Source organism: Acipenser ruthenus, chromosome 5 (assembly GCF_902713425.1).
Source record: "Acipenser ruthenus chromosome 5, fAciRut3.2 maternal haplotype, whole genome shotgun sequence".
In the NCBI taxonomy this organism is placed as follows: Eukaryota; Metazoa; Chordata; class Actinopteri; order Acipenseriformes; family Acipenseridae; genus Acipenser; species Acipenser ruthenus.
Genome location: NC_081193.1, coordinates 70,495,887 through 70,517,043, shown reverse-complemented (window position 1 = coordinate 70,517,043; position 21,157 = coordinate 70,495,887). Strand labels below are relative to the sequence as shown.

Sequence of the window (21,157 nt, the reverse complement as noted above, 5' to 3'; positions counted from 1 at the left end):
GGCTGAGACTAGACAGTTCACTCGCGCTTCACTGCGATGCAATATGAACGTTTGATTGGTGGGCGCTCATTGTCAATTATTATCGCCTCCAATCAAAATGAACAGGTTGGAAAGATCTCAAACGCTATTGGCTTTTTGAAGGTCGTGGTAGGAGTCTTCGATGAAGACTGTGTCACGTCAGACATACCGGAAGAAACCCTTTCCGGGAGCCGGGGTGGTGATTTCCGGCTTGCTGAAGAAAGTTGAGCAGGAGAGCGCTGCAGGTTCCTGGATTCTCAAAAAATGGACAGCCAGGGCAGGAAAGTGGTGGTTTGTGACAATGGAACCGGGGTAGGTTTTAAACCAGCATTCTTGTTTTAATGTTATCTTTACACTAGGATTTCCATGGTTTTGTTTTGAATGAGGAAAACAAAACGGATTGAAACAGGAAGTAAAGAGGCGAGCTCACTGGGTGGGTAGGCAGAGGAATGTGTCAGCTTGTCAATTTTTGTGTGTGTGAAAGGGACATTATATATCTCGTGTTAATTAGAATGCAAAATATATAATGGCGGTGGGGACCTTATATGTTTCTTAGATCCCAGATGCGCACTGCTACTGTATCCGATGTTTTCTGGGCAAGCTATTTGCTGGCATTGTGCATTGCCATTATTGTACAATGTAGTCATCATGATGTACCGGAGCCAGCAGCAGACAACTGTAGATTGTATGAATGTAAAAAAAAACAAACTGGGCTACATGTGTTATCATATGCCTTCACACAACTGCTTTTAATTGCACGATCATTTATCACTATCCTCAACGATCACATTTAAAAAAAAGAAAAAAAAAAAAAGAATTAATTTACATGTTATTTGAACCTTGAGTGTTAGATCATAATCATTTCACACGATATCGTTGCCAGATTTATTTTTTCGTGTTTTTATAAGCTTTAAGTAGTATCTGCCACCGGATATACATCATGTTGATTTACTTACCGGTACACCACTGCCTGAGATCAGAGGTCCGACAGGACGTGGCCCACGTATGACACTTTTGCAAGAGCGCGTTTAAATATAAATGACAGGCATGGCAATGTCACTTGGGTAAATGTTGTTAAAGTTAAGGGACTCGTGGGCGCTTGCATGGTGCCAGAGTTCGGCACACGTTGTATATGTTATGAATGCAACTTGCTCAGCTTTTTGTCCTGCACTGTCTAGAATTTACGCGTAATCAATGGTTATTGGAATACAGAAGAAAAATATGTTTTCCATGAAACATGCTTACTCAGTTGACACCACCACAGCAAAATCCTCTTATAGCCCCAGTAATATGAATCACTATGCAGCTATGTTAATTGATGTACTCATTGATGTGCGTCTCTGCAGAGGCGATAGCTTTATGATGCTGGATGTACAATTTTAAAAAATCACGATTAATACTTAAAATGTAGGAACATACAATATTTCAGATAGTAGTATTCTGATACCCAGGGCCTGCCTTTAAAAAAAAAAAGAATAGTAATCTGCACAAACCATTTTCAAAACACATAGAAACACTTAATTATCTTCTTTTGAGAAATAATGCAAAAGGGAGTATTTTTAGGACAAGCATCATTTTGGATCAAAGCAAGCATGACACACAGTAGCAGAATTAGTGGTGAACACTGTAATAGGCCCCAGTGGGATAGTGAACTGTGTAAAATGCATCACAACAGTAAAAAAAGAATGATGTAATTTTCATTTTTACTCCAAACCAGATGCCTTTTTTGACATCCAAATCTGTCTAAATATAGCTGAGTCAAGCGTGTACCAATTCCATTAAAGCAGGACAGCTTGTCCCTGTGGTTCCTTTTTATGTGGCACAGATCAACAGCATTTGTAAAAGCAGATATCATTTAACAAGGTAATGATATTTGGGGAAAAAGCCTGTTTGTACTGTAGTGATTGCTAAATAAAGCAGTCAAAACAGAGAGAAAACGTTCATATCTGATGACTTGACCCTGGGATTTGCATGTGATTTGGGATCCATGAGAAACCCTAATGTCAATTATAGGTAATCCTGTAATGATGCGTTTTACCAGTGATTAAATTGACTGACTTAAGTTTAAGCACTAATTTCTATTTAACAAAGAAATTTCTGTATTCACACACACGCACAGCTGTTCATGCTTCGAATCAAGGATAAAAATATAGCAACTAGGATTTATCAAAACATAATGGTTTGCAGCTCGTTATAAAGATATGGTTTTGGATTTAAAATTGACATCAGATATTTTGTGTATAGCGAGCACATACACATTTGCAATAGCAAAAAGATTTAACAGCACTTTTATCAACTGTGCGCATTCAACCAGGTAGAGCGGTTTAAGAGAGTGGAGAGGAAAACTACAAAGCTGTTAGAAGGAAGTTGGTTAAACACTTGCAGCAAAAAAGTGCTAGTTTACACTGCTCAAATTTGTGACTCAGAAGGAAGTGAGGTCAGCTTTGAAACCACAAAGCTATGTAGAAATCGTTTAAAAAAAAAGAAAAAAAAAGAAAATGTATATAAAAAAAAAAATCCTTGCTGCCAACTTGGTATAGACCAACTCACTATTAAGACAGTTATCTATCTGCCCCTTTCAATTTGGAAGCAATCTGATTGGCCCATTCTAAGACCATTGGGTTCACTATGGTATTTGCATTGTTATCGCTGACAGTCTTTTCTGAGGGAGCGTTATGTAGTAGATACTGTAGGTAACTGTGGATATAAAAGCACTGTTGCCCAGGAGACTGACTTATTTCTTGAGCACCTGAATTTTAAATTCCAGTTTAGACTCTCCTGTTTGCTTTATGACCCTTGGGCAAGAATTCTTATCTTATCTTCCTATGCCTCTGCCCCACCCAGCTGTAAAAATACTTGTCCAGGAACTCAAAGAAGCACTATTTGAAAAGTTCAGACCTATCCGATTGACTTTCATTAGTACAAGAGAGCTATGTTTTATCCTTACTATATCTTTAAGCTGTGTATTAAAATGATCCATATCTGTTAAGTATCCATTGTCAGATGTAGCTGATATGAATACTTGTTTGCAGAGGTGGCTATCTGTTTTGATATCCTGTAGGCAGACCTGTGCTGACTGGTTTCTTGCATTCTTTCGTGACGGCTGTTATGTGCTGAAACTGAAACACGTAGTTTACTTGTAGAAGTCAACCAATGGTTAGAGTTTATTAATGCAAAATAGTTATTTAAATTTGCAGATTTTCTTGCTGTATCTCCAAAATATTGATCAAAAGGGATTTATTTTTCTTTTTTTTTATGGATTCTGTAATTCCGTATATATTTATACAGTATTGTCCAAACCCTCATTAGCTTAGTTAAAGCCAGGAATTGTACACCAGCATTGCTTTTAGTGCAGCAATATTCCCTTACGATGTTATGCTTACCTAGATAAGTCCGTAACTTAATTGATTTAGGAACTCCTGTACATCTTGCACTTGACTGCTCTTAATGTACTATATTTATTTTTAAGGATGCTCGGTAACCATTCTGATTTTAAGATTGGTTTATAAATTAAGCATCTTATCTTTGAAACAGAAGGACACTTAAGGTTAGCACCATTCTTTCTCATCAATGTCACAAACCCTAGTCTAACAATTTTCACCCAAAAATTTAATTATCTTTAAAACAAGTTGAGGTAAGGTAAATTACAACAAACAAGCATATTTTAAACTTTTTTTAAATCTAAAATGTATGTATTTAAATGTTGGAAATCTGTTTGTGCGTTGTTTTGGACAGACATCTGGTCACTTATTTAACTCTACAGCAGAGAACTTACCCTCATACAACATCAAAATGAAGTTCTACTATATACACAATCAATAACAATAAGATACAATTTCTCCAGTATTGTAATGAAATGAAATTTAACTGATGCATTTTCTTTGTCACTTGACTAGGCATTAAAAAGTTATAGGGATCATTGACAGTGGTAAACTGTATGTCTGATATTGAACAAGGCCTTCATGTATTTGATAATATAATCATTAGACATTGAGGATAACCTTAAACAGGCTTGCATAGCTTATATGCAAAGCCCATTTCCTTGTTGCTTGGTGTACCACTAATTTGTAATAATTTGTTAAATTGTCAACAGACTTGGATCCTATGTAACTTTCATGTAGACTAATCTGTTCCCTTTCTTTTTTTGGCTAGTTTGTGAAGTGCGGTTATGCTGGCTCCAATTTTCCAGAGCACATCTTTCCAGCGCTAGTGGGCAGGCCGATCATCAGGTCTACTGCCAAAGTGGGAAACATCGAAATCAAGGTACAAGGTTTTATTTATTTTACATTATTAAACCAGAATACAGGACTCCAATATATTACAATTTTTAGTCATTTAGCCAAATTACTTTTGCAGCAATACAGTAAATATGGACCACCCCTACTAGTTTGTGGTGCATGGGGGTGGGACATTTGTTGCCCTTCTACTGTACCTTATACTGCTTACTTGCTAAATATCTTCGTATGCCTGAATACATAATTGTCTGCTGTTTCAGCATAGGCTTTTAATGAGCTGGTGGCATCCCTGAATGGATAAAGCATCTTGCTTAACAGAATCTTTTTTGCCTGTTTTTGAATAGGTGGTGGTTGTCCCTTCAGGGTGTAGCAAGATATTTAGTAAGCAAGCAGTCTGGGGTAACATTGGGAGCAAATGTCCCAACCCAAGCGCCAGAAACCAGGGATGGTCCATCACTTTTTTTCCAGGATGCAGTGTATATATAATCACGTTGGACAAAAAAAAAAAAAGAATAATATAGAGTATACCTATATTTACATACACCTGGTTAAACAAGAACACATCTGAGATGACTGGTAGGTAGTGTACTGGCTTAAACATAGCTTGTTCTGTTGATGCAGAGTCTGAATCAAGTTTATACAGCAACCTTTCTAGTGCTTCTTTTCTGAGTGACATCTACACTCAAGCTTCTTTCCTGACCTTCTGCTTTTGCCTTCTCTTTCTTTTTCTTTCTTGACCTGTTGAAGTAGAATATCAAAAAGATGGTAAGTGAGGTTGCGTATGTGCTGTGTTCGACCCCTGTTTGCTTGGCCTGAGGAAAGATTTGCTCTGCTTCTTCTTTTCTTTAATTTTGTGGTTTTACGAAACATTTTTCCCTTGCCTTTTTGGTCTGCATACTTTGCCTTGATGAAAGAATATCAGTCTTGCTAACCTTGGTCAGCAAAGTGTATTTTGGTAAAGGTTAATGCGGCCCAATGGGTGTGATTTACAAGTGAAGAACTGCTCCTCTTGCTGCTGACTTCTCATTTTGAACATTAAAACTGCAGATAGAACCTATTTATAACTTCTCTTAGGGTTTGTCTATGTGAGAGATTTTTGTAAATTTAGTATAATATGACACATATAAGAAGGAAATAGATTGAGAGCATCAAATGGTTCCATTTTGTGTCCTAATTTTGTGCCTTATTTAGAAACTCGGAAGTGGTTTATAATAATTAACATGAAAATTAAGTGGTACTGTAGTTATTTATAGGGCATGAAAGTTAACCCATTGAATTCTGGATGTTGCTCCATTCTAGTTTATGCTGGCTACGAATCAAAAACTTGGCTGAACAACCTGCCATTTTGTTCAACTTTTCTTGTTTCTGGATATGTGGGGAAATATTATTATTATTTGTTTATTTAGCAGACACCTTTATCCAAGACGACTTACAGAGACTAGGGTGAGTCACTTACAATTACATCTCACCCGAAAGACGGAGCACAAGGAGGTTAAGTGACTTGCTCAGGGTCACACAATGAGTCAGTGGCTGAGGTGGGATTTGAACCGGGGACCTGGTTACAAGCCCTTTTCTTTAACCACTGGACCACACAGCCTCCAGTGATAAAGGGTTAAGTAGATACCAATATTCAAAACTGAGTCTAGTCTGATCATGAGAGAGTGCTTTGTCGTGGGTGTGGAACTTCTGAAAAAAACTTCTTGTCCAAGGGACAAAATGCTAGAAAAATCTTCTTGTCCTTCTTAAAAATCTAATTGCTCCCTACCCGTCGTACAAATCGCACACAAAAAAAGAATTTTTGCTTCATGAAATGAAATATAAAGTAAAAGTAATTGTCCAAATGTACTTGGCAAAATTGAGCCCTTCTAATTTGTGTTTATGGCAAAACCAAAATAATAATAATAATAATAATAATAATAATAATAAATAATAATAATAATAATAATAAAATCAAACTATGTCGGACCTCATGCACCAAGAGAGTTACAAAGAAAGATGTCTCTTACGGCCCCTCACATGCTTGGTACCATCAGAAGAAAGCCAATATTCAATAGCTCTGCTGGGGTTATACTCCTCAAATTCAGGCCCCTTAATCTTAAGAAGCATCAAATCTTGAAAAATGACAACACAGTTGTTTGCACGATTTCTATACATTTAAATCTGTAATGCTTATCATAATATCTGTGTTATAAATGCGTTCTTTACAGACACACCACAAAGATACTCTACTGAGACGCAGTGTTTTTTTTTTTTTTTTTTTTTTTTTTTTTTTTTTTTTTTTTAAAGTTAGTAATCTGACAATATGTAAATATGTAACTTATTTAAAAAGTTTCTGATTCATAAGATGTGAACCACTGAAACTCTGTTTCACTATATTGTGTTATCGGTTGTCAGCTGTAAGATTTATTTTTTTACAGTGCAAAATGGACAAACCGGATATGAGTATTAATAATGATATAACTGTTTTATATATATTTGTAACACAGCTTAGAAGAATAACAACCTCTGATTGGTTAAACAGCATCACATGACCGGGCGTATATATAACGTATAACATGGCTTAAATACTAATGAACCGCTTCACACTGAATAAATCACTACGCACCACTGCATTCTAAATTCCATGACAAACTGCCATTTTATTTATTATTGGTTACAAAACCATAACAAAAATGAGTGACATTCCACCTATTTCCTTTAATATATTTAGGGATGAAACTCCAGTTAACTGGTACAGCACCAACTATCAAGTGTAGACACCTAACAGTAGATGAGGAACAGCTAAATGAAATAGAAGAAAATAAAGATTGAAAAAAACACACAAAAATAACACAGCATGTGCTGTTAATGTACTTAACACTAGCACCGCCATAGCCACTTTTTGAACGGCTTTTGCAATTCAAATTTAAATATCTCTGCGTATGTGAATATCTCGTACATGTCTGTTCTTAAGTGTTACTAAATATTTGAATTAAATACCTATACGGTGTTTCAGCTGCAGAATCATAAAAATGAATAAGTTATAAGCACTTGCTTCTTCAACCGCCAAACCCGCAGTTTATGCGGCATATTGAAATCAATACAATATAGCCAAGCTTAGTCAGGGCTTTGTAATAAAATCAAAGTCATTGTGAAAGAACGTATTATATCCTCATGTCGAGTGCTGAAACAATAATGAAAGTCATTCTACACATCTTATTTATTATTATTATCATCATTATTATTATTATTATTAGCAGTTGTCACAAAATATACACAAGGGAAATAATGTGTCAGATGTCAAAGTGGATATGAGAATGGCAGTGATTGCTTGAAAACATTAAAAGTAGACCGGACATTTCCATCAATGGATTTAAAAAATGTGGAATTGATGATCAGAAGCCTAGAGGCACTGTAAACTGCGACTGCTACTGTAGTAGGACTGTTCTTTTTTTACGTTAAACATTTTAGTGTTTTTCTTTTCTTTTTTTTCTTTTTTTTTTTTTACAAGGGCTAATTAACAGCCAAAATTGTGTGTCAGACTTCTTAGAAAGCTTGTAACAAAATGGTTTGTTGTTATTGTTGATACACTGTAGTTACGACTACTGAAGAAACCCATAGTGCAGGTATCGCAAATTCCATAAACAAAACAAAAATGTTAAAATTAATTAATTCTGCACCGTATAAAACTGAGCTGATTTTGCTAGTGCTTACTAGTCTATTAACCAGGTTTAAATTATTTCAAAGCAAATTAAAGCATTTTCGTTTCATCTTTATTGTTAAAGATTTCACACATGGCAGTACTGCTCTACAATTACTGCATGATACTGTGATCATTCCATTGTGTTATGTTGTGAACCACAGTTAAGTTTTAAAACTGAGAAATAGCAATGCTTATCATAAAAGTTTACCGGTACCTTAAAATTAAGGGCCATATAAGAACAATAAATACAGGCACTGATTTTTAGAAGGCCGCCTTTGTTGTTCTCTAACTAAGGTGCTGCAGTGACATTGCAGGTGTTCCAACGAGTTACTGTAAATGAGATACTGTTTTAGCAGACATATTTAAATTAAGTAAACATATATTTGAATGTGCGAAGTGAAAAACGCCAATTCAAAATACCCAAGGTGGCAAACCTGCCTAATTTAAGTCAATTACCACAGACAAGGGAGGGGCGAGTTCCAAAGTGTTTGAGAAACACTGCAGCAGACAAAAGCAATGTAAATTAGTAACAATGTTGTTTCATTAATTGAAGTAGGTTTGTGTTACCGAGGGTTTGTGAATTAAAGGGTTATGTATGTGTGAGGTATATAGGTTTGGTTTGAGGTTTATACGTAGGTATGCAGTTTTAAATATCGTGTGTATGTGATAGACTTGTCCCAGGCGTCGGCCGATATGAATTCCACACCCCTGTTTGTAATGAGATTATAGAATTTGTACACAAATATAAACTTTTAAGGAAGATTGAAATTATCCTTTTATTTGCAAATTACTGTTTATAGTGGGTGCATTCTTTGTTTAAAGGGAAAACCGTGGTGGTGTTTTGCAAAAAGGTCCACACAGCACCAGTGTTAACGGATGTGTAGTTCTTATTCTTTAGCAAAGGAGTAGACTATACTTCACATACTGTGCTTATTAGTGCCTTACAACAGAAAATGCATCTTTAAAGGTACATGGAATTGTATGGAATTTTTTTTTCCTGACATTCTTAAATGAAATGCATGGATATTTTATCTGCATGCCAGTTTCTGATTCTGCTGCTGTGAGACATGAGACAAGCCGTATCAGTTTCTTATTTCTTTAATTTTATTTATGCATTTGGACAACCCAAAGCGTCTAAGGGCTCATTTCCAGAGGTATGCGTGACAGAAACTGATGTGATTTGTCTCCCAGATACAGTATAAGCCAAGCTGGAATGAAGATTATATCCTGACATCCTTGGCTACAAAAAAATAATAATAAAAAAAGTAATAAAAAAAAAAAAAAAAGATCGTAATTTTTGACTTCCAAAGTCAACTTACTGGCAGGACCATTGTAATTTGTACACAGTGAATGCAGTGTACAAGCTCATGCAGAAACCTATAGGCTTTGTTGGATAAGACACTGCAAGGCTTTTCTACTTTGATAAGTAACAAATGCAAAATTTGTAACCATATTTATTTATTTATAATCGATGGGTACACAACTTTAACATTTAGGTTTCCCATTTGTATATTACATTCAAATTAAAAATAAATGTAAATTTAAATTCAGAGATCCCTAATTTCAATATTCTTTTTGTTTTATGAAGTTTTACATACTTATCCAGAAACAGGATGCTTGAAGACTTTTCTGGCATGTCAGAATACTGTAGTAGGTTCTCTGTCATCTTGTGTGGTAGCTTAAGGCAGTGCATGGAACAGTGTTAAATATATTTTTGTAGCTTTAAATTTGGTAGTAAGAAATGAAGGACATCTGGGAGCATGTGGTGTTTTTTTTTGTTTTTTTTTAACCAACTTTTCCTTCAATGTATTGTTTGAGAACTGGTTATTAACTTATGGAGAGCAGTACTGGTCTAACCCACTCTCCTCTATTTGGATATTGACTAGTTCTCTATGGCTTCCTAGGATCTCATGGTGGGAGATGAGGCAAGTGAGCTACGCTCCATGCTGGAAGTGAACTACCCCATGGAGAATGGGATAGTCAGGAACTGGGACGACATGAAGCACTTGTGGGACTACACGTTTGGTCCCGAGAAACTCAACATCGACTCCAGGAACTGCAAGATCCTTCTGACGGAGCCCCCAATGAACCCCATGAAGAACAGGGAGAAGATCATAGAGGTAAAGTGATTGGAGATTTGGCTGACGATTCACTAAGAGAAGATTTTTTGAAAATCCTTCATTCCAGTTCGAACAAGCTGTTTCACTACCTTTGCTGCAATAGTTATTTTAAAGATTTTCATATGTTGTGCATATGGTAAATTTCTAGGATCTTTAACAGGATGAGATTTCTTCTCAACATTTTTCCTAGCAAACTGTATTAAACACATACATCAAAATTAAACTCTGCTATTGCATGTGTTGAAGTTTACCAAGATAGTTGTATATGGCCCGATTCATTATGGATTGGGCAAGATCAGACAGCATTCCTTTTAAAAGACCTCAAAGTAGAGATGACAAAACTATTACCCAGGTGCACAGGGTGAGATTCCTTGGGATGGGGGTGGAGCTTTAGGGATTCATCAATTCCTTTCACAATATAAGGACTATTATAGGTGGATTATTAGAATAAAATCGTAGTCTACAGAAACAGTGGACATATATAAAAACAGAAAAAATCAGGGTGATTATGAATACGTTTATTACAGGGTATTATTTTCACTAGGTCAAAAGAGAAATGTTTTTTGTGTCATTTTAAGATACATATATACTGTATATATATTCAAGATATATATATTCTCAGGCACTGTGCAAGGGAATCAGTTAGATTTGTAACAGGGTGATTGCGGTTCTTAAATAGTTATTTCTGTATTTCTGTATTTCATTGACCTTTGCCACCAACAGGATTTACTGAAATCACTTTTCAATTTTTGCTTTCAGGTAATGTTTGAAACATACCAGTTTTCTGGGGTCTATATAGCTATTCAAGCTGTACTTACGCTATATGCTCAAGGTAAGTTAATCACATTATATGGCACAAACCAGCCATATAATTCTGTGTAAACAGTGGACAGTGCTTTGGCATCCCTCTGTGACCTATTACCCTGCTTTCTGTGCTAAGTCTGAAGAAGTTAATTTGATTGATTTAACTATGTATACCTTTTAAGATTTTATATTATCACCCATTTTTGTCATTATGCAATTCCATACAACAGCCAGGCCTTTCTCGATGCTTTCACGTTGATTTGTCTTAATTCTTTAGGCTTGCTGACCGGAGTGGTTGTCGACTCTGGAGATGGTGTAACCCACATCTGCCCTGTCTATGAGGGGTTCTCACTGCCTCACCTGACTAGGAGACTAGACATTGCTGGGAGGGACATAACCCGCTACCTCATCAAGGTAAACCAAACTCTGTTATGTACTGTATGTATGTGTGTTTCATTAACCCCCTGAATTAGTCAAACACTGGCATTGTCAGTGTTCTGTTCAATGTTCATCATAAGAAAGGTTCTGTCTTTCTTTCTTGTGCATACATCATATGATGAATACTGTGGAAAATTGATCAGAATATCCTAGTAGCACTAGTATAGAAACACAATAGGCATGGCCACAGTGAAATTCAAACTACATTGTCTGTTCAAAAATGTACAGTGCGCTGTCCATGCAACAAGCCAATAAAGCGTAAGTCTGGACTTGCAGATATTACTGTTGTGGTGTTAGGGATATATATAGAGCCAGCCATCAAGCTGGTTGCAGTAGTGTTACTTTTACCTATGATTAGACAGAAAACATTATTGAGTAACTTTTTTAATTGAAGAAATTGCAGGAAAAAAAAATATTTCTTGTGTATGCTGGACTTTAAAGCATATTCAAATAGAAGTTGGTGGCGTCTGTAAAACTGTGTCACTTTATACTTTTACAATTTTGCTGGTTCGCTTGATAAATGTAATGCAACTTGCTTAGGCAAATATCAGAATCCGGGGTTATATGGAGGCACCAGTTTGTCCTGTGTGCAGTAAGTGTGCATTTTCATGTTATTGATAGCTCACATTTTTGCATTTATGGACATGTCACTGACATACTTGAAGAACTGTATGAGAAGTTAATGTTCCTTTTGCTTATTTATTTATTTTTTAAGTTGCTTTTGCTGAGAGGATACGCCTTCAACCACTCGGCTGATTTTGAGACGGTTCGCATGATGAAAGAAAAGCTGTGTTACGTCGGCTACAACATTGAGCAGGAACAGAAACTAGCCTTGGAGACCACTGTGCTTGTAGAGTCTTACACGGTGAGTGAAATGACTCCAGTTGTAACTGAATTAGTCCATTAACTGCTTTTACAATTTACCAAATAGTTTGTCAATTTTGTTTCTGTTTTGCAATTTTTTGGCATTGCTGTTTTTAAACTGGTGGAACCTGGCAGCTTGATCTCATTTCTCTTTGACTAAATATAGCTGGGCAGCCTCTTTTCAGTAGGGTACATTTCAAACAGCACAAATATTATGGCTGTTAATAATCACTGACCACTTTATAACATCATTTCCTGTGTGACCACCAACTGGCCAGCATCTTTAGAACACTGGGTTGGTTGACCACTTTGTATTTTAAACTACAGACTTTGTAGTGCAAGTGGAAACATTGTGTGTGTATATTCTTAACCTGAAACACTATTTATACTTTAACTCCTGTACAATGGATTAATTTGGTACTAGCGCTGAGTGTGAAATCACAACATCTTGACAATTAATTCATGCCAAGAGGAGCCACTGTGTGCATATATTTGTGCAGAGCCTTTATGATGCACTGTGCCAATATTAACTCTATGGCTATAATATGTCATGAGAAGTTAAATGAAGTGCCAACATATTCTTTTCGATAGCAAAATATGAGCATGGAAAGGCATTTTTTTTGTATTGTTCACTTTTTATTGTCCCGTCCCCTCAGCTCCCAGATGGCAGGTTAATAAAAGTCGGAGGAGAGCGTTTCGAAGCCCCGGAAGCTTTGTTCCAGCCTCACCTCATCAATGTGGAAGGAGTTGGAGTGGCTGAATTACTCTTCAATACTATCCATGCGGCTGATATTGATACCAGGTATGGGAATGTAAATACGTAACCTAGGCTAGATCAACAAAAGGGTCTTTATTGAAGTAACAGCCAGTGCCAAATCGTGATCTAGCATTTTGGATCAAGTTTTCTTTTGTTTCTCACTACACACTGCTTTGCACTAGAGGGTGCTGGTGCTTACTAATATAAAGACACCTTTGCTGAGGTAGCCTACATTACAGATGTCTCGGACGGGCAACTACAACTGAAGAGCAGCCGTGAAAGCACCAGAACACAGACTTAATTTATAAAAAAAAAAAATAATAATAATAATAATAATAGTAATCATCACTCAGAATCATTGCAAACATCATGCATTTGGTTATGATGTTGGAGATTTTGGCTGGGGAGGGGGGCAGGCAGGGTTGAGCCTCTTCGTTTTGTGTTTTAAATGGGTTTACATTTTTAAAAGAGGTTTGTAACTGCAGTGGTCTTCAAAAACAAAGATAAAGTAAACAGGAACACTTTTTCTTATAGTGCACTAAGGTTGGAGATTGCCTTGTGCATTGTAGTAAGTGAATACAGCTGTTCATTCAGTACTGCGCTTGAACCACAATCGCACAGTTTTAAGCTAACGATGGACATTCTATTACGTAAGCATGTTATACTGAAATGTGTATCTTTATTTTATATTTCAAATAACATGAGGAATCTGCAAACTTAAGAAATGACACGTCATTTTTGTTTTTTGAATCTGTGCAAATTCATTCTTGGGTGCGTCTGCAAGAGTATCACTGTTTGCATCTGTGCTTTGTTCAACAGCACAGCGGTACTAAATACACCGTACACAAAACTATTTAAGGTTAAAAAAGACACCTGCCAAAGCTGCTCACTGCACCCAGTTAAGTCAACTTCATTTACAGAAAGGCACACACACACGCATGTTTATCTGACCAATACATATAACACTTCATGTAAATACCGATGTGGAATTGAAAGGTTATGTAAAGCAGCTTTTTAAGATATCTATGGGGATCTTTTGAAAACCAGTGCATTCAGTATAGTCTGAGCACTTAAATGTCATTTCTGTACATTAAGCACAGTCTGAACAAGCTGTGACGCTTGTGTGCATTATTGACTGGTTTCACAGACTCTTTAGTACTAGTCTTGGACTGCCTAATGTTAAGATAGATGAGGTAGTTCAGGATTAGTGCTAATCACAATCAGTGAAACAATCTGTATGTGTCTCCCCCAGGGCTGAGTTCTACAAGCACATTGTTCTATCCGGAGGCTCCACTATGTACCCCGGGCTGCCCTCGCGACTCGAGCGGGAACTGAAACAGCTCTACCTGGAGCGTGTTCTGAAGGGAGACGTGGAGAAGCTCTCGGTAAGTGTGAAGCGTGGCAGGGAGCGCTTTGTAATCCGGATGTTTTTACTTCAGGGTGCATTTCATGCATGTCATCTGCTATGAACAGTAGTATTGAGTAAAGCAACTGTGGTTGTGTTAGAGCAGTGGTACTCACTTGTGGCTCTTTCATTCTATTCCTATCCAGGAATTCCTTCCCGCTTTTTTTTTAAGCTTCCAGAGCTTGGTTCCACCAAGGTTTTTAATTGTTTCATTGAACCCAGGTTTCAATTAAAAAAATTAAGGACCTGGACTGGAATGGACTTTTGCTTTGTGAGTTATAGAATATGGGTTGCTCTGATGCAACAACAGTGAACTTTACTGGGTTAATGCAACATGTAACAGCACACATGCTATAAAATGAATAATCTGTGTTTATAGAAAAGTCCAGATGCTATATCATTTAAGGAAGTGGTGGTAGTAGTAGTGGCAACAGGAAGTGCAGTGCCAGTTTTATTTGAACCAAGAGAGTTTAGTGCTACGCTGTACTGAAGTTTAGGTTTTCTTGTGTGCACTATTGTAAAGTGCCACCAGATGGAGCAAGAGGTTAAAAAAGGTTAACAATGCTGCTGTAAACTGCAGTAATGATTGAGGCAGGCCTCTGCGGTGTTCTTACCCAGCAGGAGGAATGCACAGCAGGTCAGGTCAGATATTTGTGTGGGTTGGGTCATGGCTAGCCCAGTCTGGCTATTTCAAGTCTGGCTTCCTGCCTGGAAAACCTCATTTAAGTTCTCAGGTTGTCAGGCCGCTATTTTTAGATGATCAATTACAGATTAAAAGCCAGATAGGTTTATGTTCCATTTATGCCAGTCAGATATAAAATGTTCAGAAAATAAAGTGCCCTGAATGCACATAAAGATGCTTGCTACTGTTTCGTGTGCAAGATCGTCTGCAGTTATGTTAACAACATTGATATCAGTGAAGACATCTGACCTGTTCTATTGAGGTATTTTTCTGAAGTTTTTTTGTTATGCTGAACAGGATTGTTGGTCCACGCATCTACAGAACTTAGAGTTATTTCGAATGTTAAGTGAAAAGTAATCTTCCCATCTTGTGAAATAACAGTAAGGAATTAGAGGCGGCGAGGCGATTTTGAGTTACAAAAAATAAAAATAAATCTGGTCTATTTAGCCGCAAAGCTCAATACAAGCAGAACCCCACAGAAATGAAGAGCTGCTTCATTTCACCCTGGCTATCTCAGTTCACAGAAAAGACCGGTCATCCTCTCTGTGTTTCTCGAGGGACCAGCCACCCCAACCTGTAGGTTTACCCTGGAAAGCCCTCCAGGATCAATGGGTTTGGCTGTAAACTTCAGTGCTGTTATCTGTAAAATAAAAGAGAGTTCAACTGCAGTAAAGACTTAATTGCCTTAATCTTCTGAATTTGTTTCTCATGCAAATGTCTCCCACCTGCCTGATTCAAATCAGCTTATCTCTTCCTGATGTGGGACAGGAAGTCAAGGGTTCCCTAAACCTCCCCCATCTACAGTTGTAAAGCTCCCCCCTTCCCATAACATTTTAATCTTGTCTAGCATCATGTGTAGTTTGTATAAACCACCACAGGTGCACTTCTGTCCTGGCTCCACAGGTTAGCTTCTGTCTTCACTTTAAAACTGTGTTAAATTAGCTTCAGATTTGTGGTAAACCTGCTTTATCCCTAAATGACTATTAAGAATAAATGTTTACGGCTCATCTTTGTCCTAAACCCTGGACAAGACAACCCAGTATAAATACACCACAGTAGCACATCTGTTGCTTGTCACAATATGTTGCACAAGGGCTCCTACTTGCAAACATCCACTGGGTTGAGGAATGAGCTTGTTACACAGGCACCCACTAATGAGATTGTTCTGCTTTACCATTATTCCTGAAATAGTTCACACACTCCTATAGAGCAGGTCTACTGGATAATGTGCCATGTTTACTATATACTCATATTGTTTGTGGCCAGTCAATATATGACAGATAATTTAAGTTCCAATAAATATTTATTTCCTTTTTATTTTGTGTTATATATTCATTGTAATAGGGTGTTTGTTTAGTAAATCAAGGATGTGGTTGTTCAATGGGTATGGTAATGCAATATATCAATCTAACATCAGAAAAGGAAACTACACAGGTAATTGCAGGGTTGCCAGTCCTGTTTTACCTGAACTACCCTCAGTTAAGTATTATTATTCAAATGGTCCGGCCCCTGTTAAATACATTGTTTCTCCCCTATAGCGACATGAACAACTCCCAGTTAACCTTCAGACTGAGGTGTGATAAGGGCAACCTGTTCACAACAGATTTAGCAGGAGCCAGTTTATACAAATTCTTAATTAAAAACTAAAGACTATTTGTGTGAATTTTGAAAGAATACTGGAAGACCTATATTCATCCTAGTGTTCATTACATTTTTTAGAAATTCAAGATTCGCATTGAGGACCCTCCTCGTCGTAAGCACATGGTGTTCCTGGGTGGAGCAGTGCTGGCCGACATCATGAAAGACAAGGACAACTTCTGGATGACTCGGCAGGAATACGAGGAGAAAGGCATGCGCGTGCTCGAGAAACTGGGAGTAACTGTTAGATAAGCTTGGACACTTGTTAACCATCGTTTCCCTATGGCTTTCTTACTCCTTTTCTGCTACTTTTCCAACTCATTCATCCATCTAACTTGGAAAGTCCTGTCTGTGCCCACGGCAAAGGGGATGTGTAGATTTCCTGGGAGAACTTTTGTTAAATGTATGTTTTTGCCACCAAATTTCACAGTTTAATTTGGCCATTGCCCTGTAAACAAAACCACATAAACAAAGGGCCTGTCTCTTAGATTGTTGTAGCTACTGTAACTCCTGTAGTCTTTCTCTTTATTATTGTTTGCATTTATAGCAACAGGCTTGCTAGCTTTGTCTTCAACACACCAGGTGGTATATGCCTTTCTGAGTCCAAGAAGCTTGGGTGAATATAAAAGATGCTCTTTATGTATCATCCCAGTTATATTGCATTGGCTAGTACCGTAAGATTCACTGTTTATGGTGTAGTTCCCTAATAAACTGGATCTTCCAAAGCAATCATTGCCATAAAAGGCCTCTACTGCTGCACTTGAACTGTGTGAGGCTATACATTTTGTGAGGTGTTGGTGATGGGGGAAGTCTTTCTTTTTTTCTCTTCCTAAACAGGTTTATTTTATGTCATAATTTTCATTTTTAATTTTGCTGTGCAGTACCATTTTCTTAAGTAGAGTGCAAGAATGTGTAGTCATGTAATGTACAATCACAAAAGTGCACAAAGCTTCAGTATACATTGTTCTGTTTAAAAGGGACTGGGTTCCCTGGAATAGATGTATTAAATTAGTTATAAAAAATAAATAAAAAAGCTGGGGGGATGTTTGTAATATACAAATAAAACCAGTGTATGTGCCACAAAGACATTGTAAAAGTTGGTATTTAAGTTTCTGTTTGGCTCTCGTATGTATTGGAGGCACTTCAATAATAAATCTTGCATAAATGTTTTATCCAGTGCCAAGCGCAGTTATTGAAACTGGATTTTTTTTTTTTTCATCGCGTAACTGCCTAATGCTGATTTAAATAAAGCAAACTGATTTATAAATACGTTTTGGCTATTGAAACTTGTCTTCCCTTTACATTACTGCTGCAGAACTGGGTTCCAATTTGAAAACGGCTGGACGAATATTTTAAAAGCATCAGAGAATACATGGGGGGGGGGGGGGACTTTTGTGAAGCATAGTTGAACTAATTCATTGACTTTGATGTGGTTGTCATTGATGTGGGGGTCTGTTTGTGGGGAAGTCACTTACCCAAGATATGGTGCATCACTTTGGTATTTTACTGGTTTCCCTGGAGATTGTTCAGCAGAGCATGTGGTGTGCAAATGCTTTGGCCTGGGGTTTTATCTGCAGCAGAGCACCAGCAACCCAGAACCCCACAGCGATTCCAACGGTGGAAATAATGTTGCTGCCGATCGAGCGGCCATTAAAATGAGGAATCAAAAGAAAGGAATTAAATTACTTCACCTTGCCACAAGTGAATACTTTTGGTATTAGGGTTTCCACTTAACCCCTTTACCTCGGGAATAATCAGTTTCCAATATATTCAATGTATCCATCAGAAAAAAGTACATAAAGGAGACTGGTGACATTTTGATGTTTCTTGTCAAAAAGGCTTGGAGGTTATACAATTCTACAGTCCCGTAATTAAGTAACACGATTAAGATCATACAGGATCCCCCACATGAAATGGTATACAGGGTTACATAACCAAAATTATGTAAATGTATTTTGTTTCTGTACATTATGGTAAATGATAAAGGTGGTAACGTAAGTGAAAAATGAAAGTCTTATTTGCTCCAGTACTTACCATCTTTGTTCCACTGTAATATACAAAAATAAATTCCCAATCACGTAACACATTGGATACAGCAGACACTGTTCCTTGGCAACAGGCAATTTGTTCTGATAACCAAATGTTTGATATTTTCGGTTGCATTGGAGGGGGGTGAGGTACCTTGTTCTCTAACAAAATAAGTTGGGAACATCCAAGATTTTGGTACAGTGCTTATAAGAACCACTGATACTTCTGTGAAAGCAAAAAATTAATTTTAAACAAGACAGGTAAAATATACACCCTTGAGGAATTTGAGAGCCCATTACCATATTCAAAATGGTTGCCATCTTGTTTTTTCTTGCACTAATGATATCTCCAAAATGATCTGATGGAACTTAAGTTCCGGCCGAGGTATGTTATTGCACGACATATAAAGACATGCTGATTAGGTTTGGGGGGAGAAGATGTAGATCAGGTAAAAAAAAAATAATAATGTAATGTGTTGCTGGCTTTTTTTAATTTTACCATACAAATACCAGTATTTGTATTTTTTATTTCTATTAAGGAATAATGTGGTCACAAGTGTCTGTCTTCCAAGACCATGTGAAGTGAGGGAATGCTCACTTAACATGGCCACCTCATTAGAAGTTGATATAAACACAGATATTTATATATAGATAGATAATCATTTCCAGAAATCTTGGTTAATAATTTCGGTATATATATATACAGTCGCAGACAAAAGTATTTGTGAAGTTAAAAAAAAAAAAAAGAAAAATCACAAAATAGTGATTTCTATAATTTCTAATTGTTCTATTGAAAGATAAATTAAAGTCAAGATTCAGTTTTACAATAAAACAACAAATTATTACATAACATGCAAAAACTAATTTCATACTTTGACAAAAGTATTTGGGCAATCTAACATTTTGTATGCAACCCATTTGTTGCTAATTATTGACAATTATCATGATTGAAAACTAACACCTGATGATAATTATAGAATAAATACATGAATCATCAAGTGCTGAAAATGGCAGTGATACAACTAAACGAAAGTTAATCATGCATAGTATTAACCATGGTGAAGGTTGTGTGATGGTATGGGCTTGTTTTTCTTTCTCAGGCACTGGCAACCTTGGTATTGTAGAAGGATCAGTGAATGCTGCAAAATATCAAGAAATGTTGCACTCTCATTTGTTACCCAGTGCTACAAGGCTTACTGGATGGAAGTTTGTATTCCAGCAGGATAACCATTCTGTGAAGTCTACAAAGGAATTTTTAAAAAAGGGAAGATTACAGTTATGGATTGGCCATCTCAGTCCCCAGACTTGAATCCCATCGAGATGTTGTGGATTGACTTGAAGGCTGCTGTTGCAAAAAGGAAACCAAAGTCGATTGCAGAACTCAAAGCTGTATGTGTTGAAAAATTGGCAAAAATATCTCTGGAAAGATGCAGGAATTGTTTTCAAAATACAAAAAAAGGCTGTAAGTTGTAAAGGAAGCAAAGGGTGAAGCACACAAAATACTAATGTAAGGGTGCCCAAATACTGTTGTCAAAGTATGAAATATATGCATATTCAACACCACGCGTTACTCGTAACTCGACACTTATTACAGATACCGAAGGGATAAAAAAAAAATTTTGGCTCAAGAGGGCACTGAAGATACTCCAGAGTCTGAGCTCCTTGTCAGCAGAACTTTCAAAGCGCGTGTTTTTGCATGAGTTAGACAGACCAGTTTATCTGCATTGCAATTCATGCTTAAGTATAAGTTTATAGTCACTGCTTTGCCATACACAAGGTACTTCACTTTTCATGTAACTGTGCTTTAGTTAAATACTGTCACTTTTAAAACAAATCTATAACTGCAACACAAAAGGAAAAAAAAATGTTACTTATCTGTTGTGCGTAATTCACTGTCCTGCAGCAGAGAGGTCCCTGGAGAGAAAAAAAGAAAAGAAAAAGGGGTTAATGGGTTTTGCCACTTTTGAAGGGCTAACACACTGGAAAGGTGCACATTTTCAGTGTGTTGCATGGATCTAGTTGTTGGGGTGGAAACCTTCAAACATTTTTCTTTGTTACTGTGTATAATATATATGCTGTAAAATTGTTTAACTTACCTGAGTTGCATAGGGTAGTGCTGTCCTCCATTTTGTGGGAGGAAGTGGAAAACCGCCATCTTGGGTGAGCGGTCTTTTGATACTTACCTCTGTGCTGACTTCCTGTAGTCAGGGCAGCACCATAAGGTAAAAATAAAGGGGAAGTATTTTATGAATTGTTTTTCTTGTGCTTGCTTGAAGTGTTATTTATTTGATACACATGCACGTTTGTTTCTTAATATTTGTGTATTAGGATTTATTGAATATATTTTATATAATTTCAGGTATAAATACTTCATTTCTGGTCAGTTGGGGTGAGGGAGGCAAACGGATAGCTTGAAGCCTTGCTAAGTAACTTTTGCCGTTTATTTTTTCAAAGCGCGTGCTTTTGCATGCGAAACAATCGACAATG

General features: G+C 36.9%; 2 protein-coding genes across 4 annotated transcripts in view; one reads left to right on the top strand and one right to left on the bottom strand.

Moving 5' to 3' along the window:
• The window catches only part of zgc:153169 (uncharacterized protein LOC767799 homolog), a 33,019-nt gene extending 13,670 nt beyond the window's left edge, over positions 1-19,349 (bottom strand). Inside the window, exon 1 of one of the 3 annotated variants that reach the window (XM_059024425.1) lies at positions 18,119-19,349. In XM_059024425.1, coding sequence (XP_058880408.1) covers positions 18,119-18,134 — 16 coding nt within the window. In that variant the 5' untranslated portion in view covers positions 18,135-19,349. Of the gene's footprint in view, positions 1-974; positions 994-18,118 lie in introns of those variants that run through there. The other 2 variants (XM_034004623.3, XM_059024427.1) reach the window with 2 other exon arrangements.
• LOC117402933 (actin-related protein 2-like) lies at positions 169-17,912 on the top strand. The gene is made up of 9 exons (XM_034004622.3): positions 169-330; positions 4,171-4,281; positions 9,840-10,055; positions 10,815-10,887; positions 11,137-11,273; positions 12,013-12,162; positions 12,818-12,963; positions 14,171-14,303; positions 16,725-17,912. The coding sequence occupies exons 1-9, from the start codon at positions 283-285 to the stop codon at positions 16,893-16,895; spliced, it is 1,185 nt and encodes a 394-aa protein (XP_033860513.1). The 5' UTR covers positions 169-282; the 3' UTR covers positions 16,896-17,912.
• Positions 19,350-21,157: the final 1,808 nt, after the last annotated feature.

What these genes read in the sequence shown, in the direction of transcription:
- LOC117402933 (XM_034004622.3), top strand. Translation starts at nt 283, where the DNA reads ATGGACAGCCAGGGCAGGAAAGTGGTGGTTTGTGACAATGGAACCGGG. An exon ending in TAACCCGCTACCTCATCAAG is followed by an intron (nt 11,274 to 12,012) that starts GTAAACCAAACT and finishes TTATTTTTTAAG; the next exon opens with TTGCTTTTGCTGAGAGGATA. An exon ending in GCGGCTGATATTGATACCAG is followed by an intron (nt 12,964 to 14,170) that starts GTATGGGAATGT and finishes TGTCTCCCCCAG; the next exon opens with GGCTGAGTTCTACAAGCACA.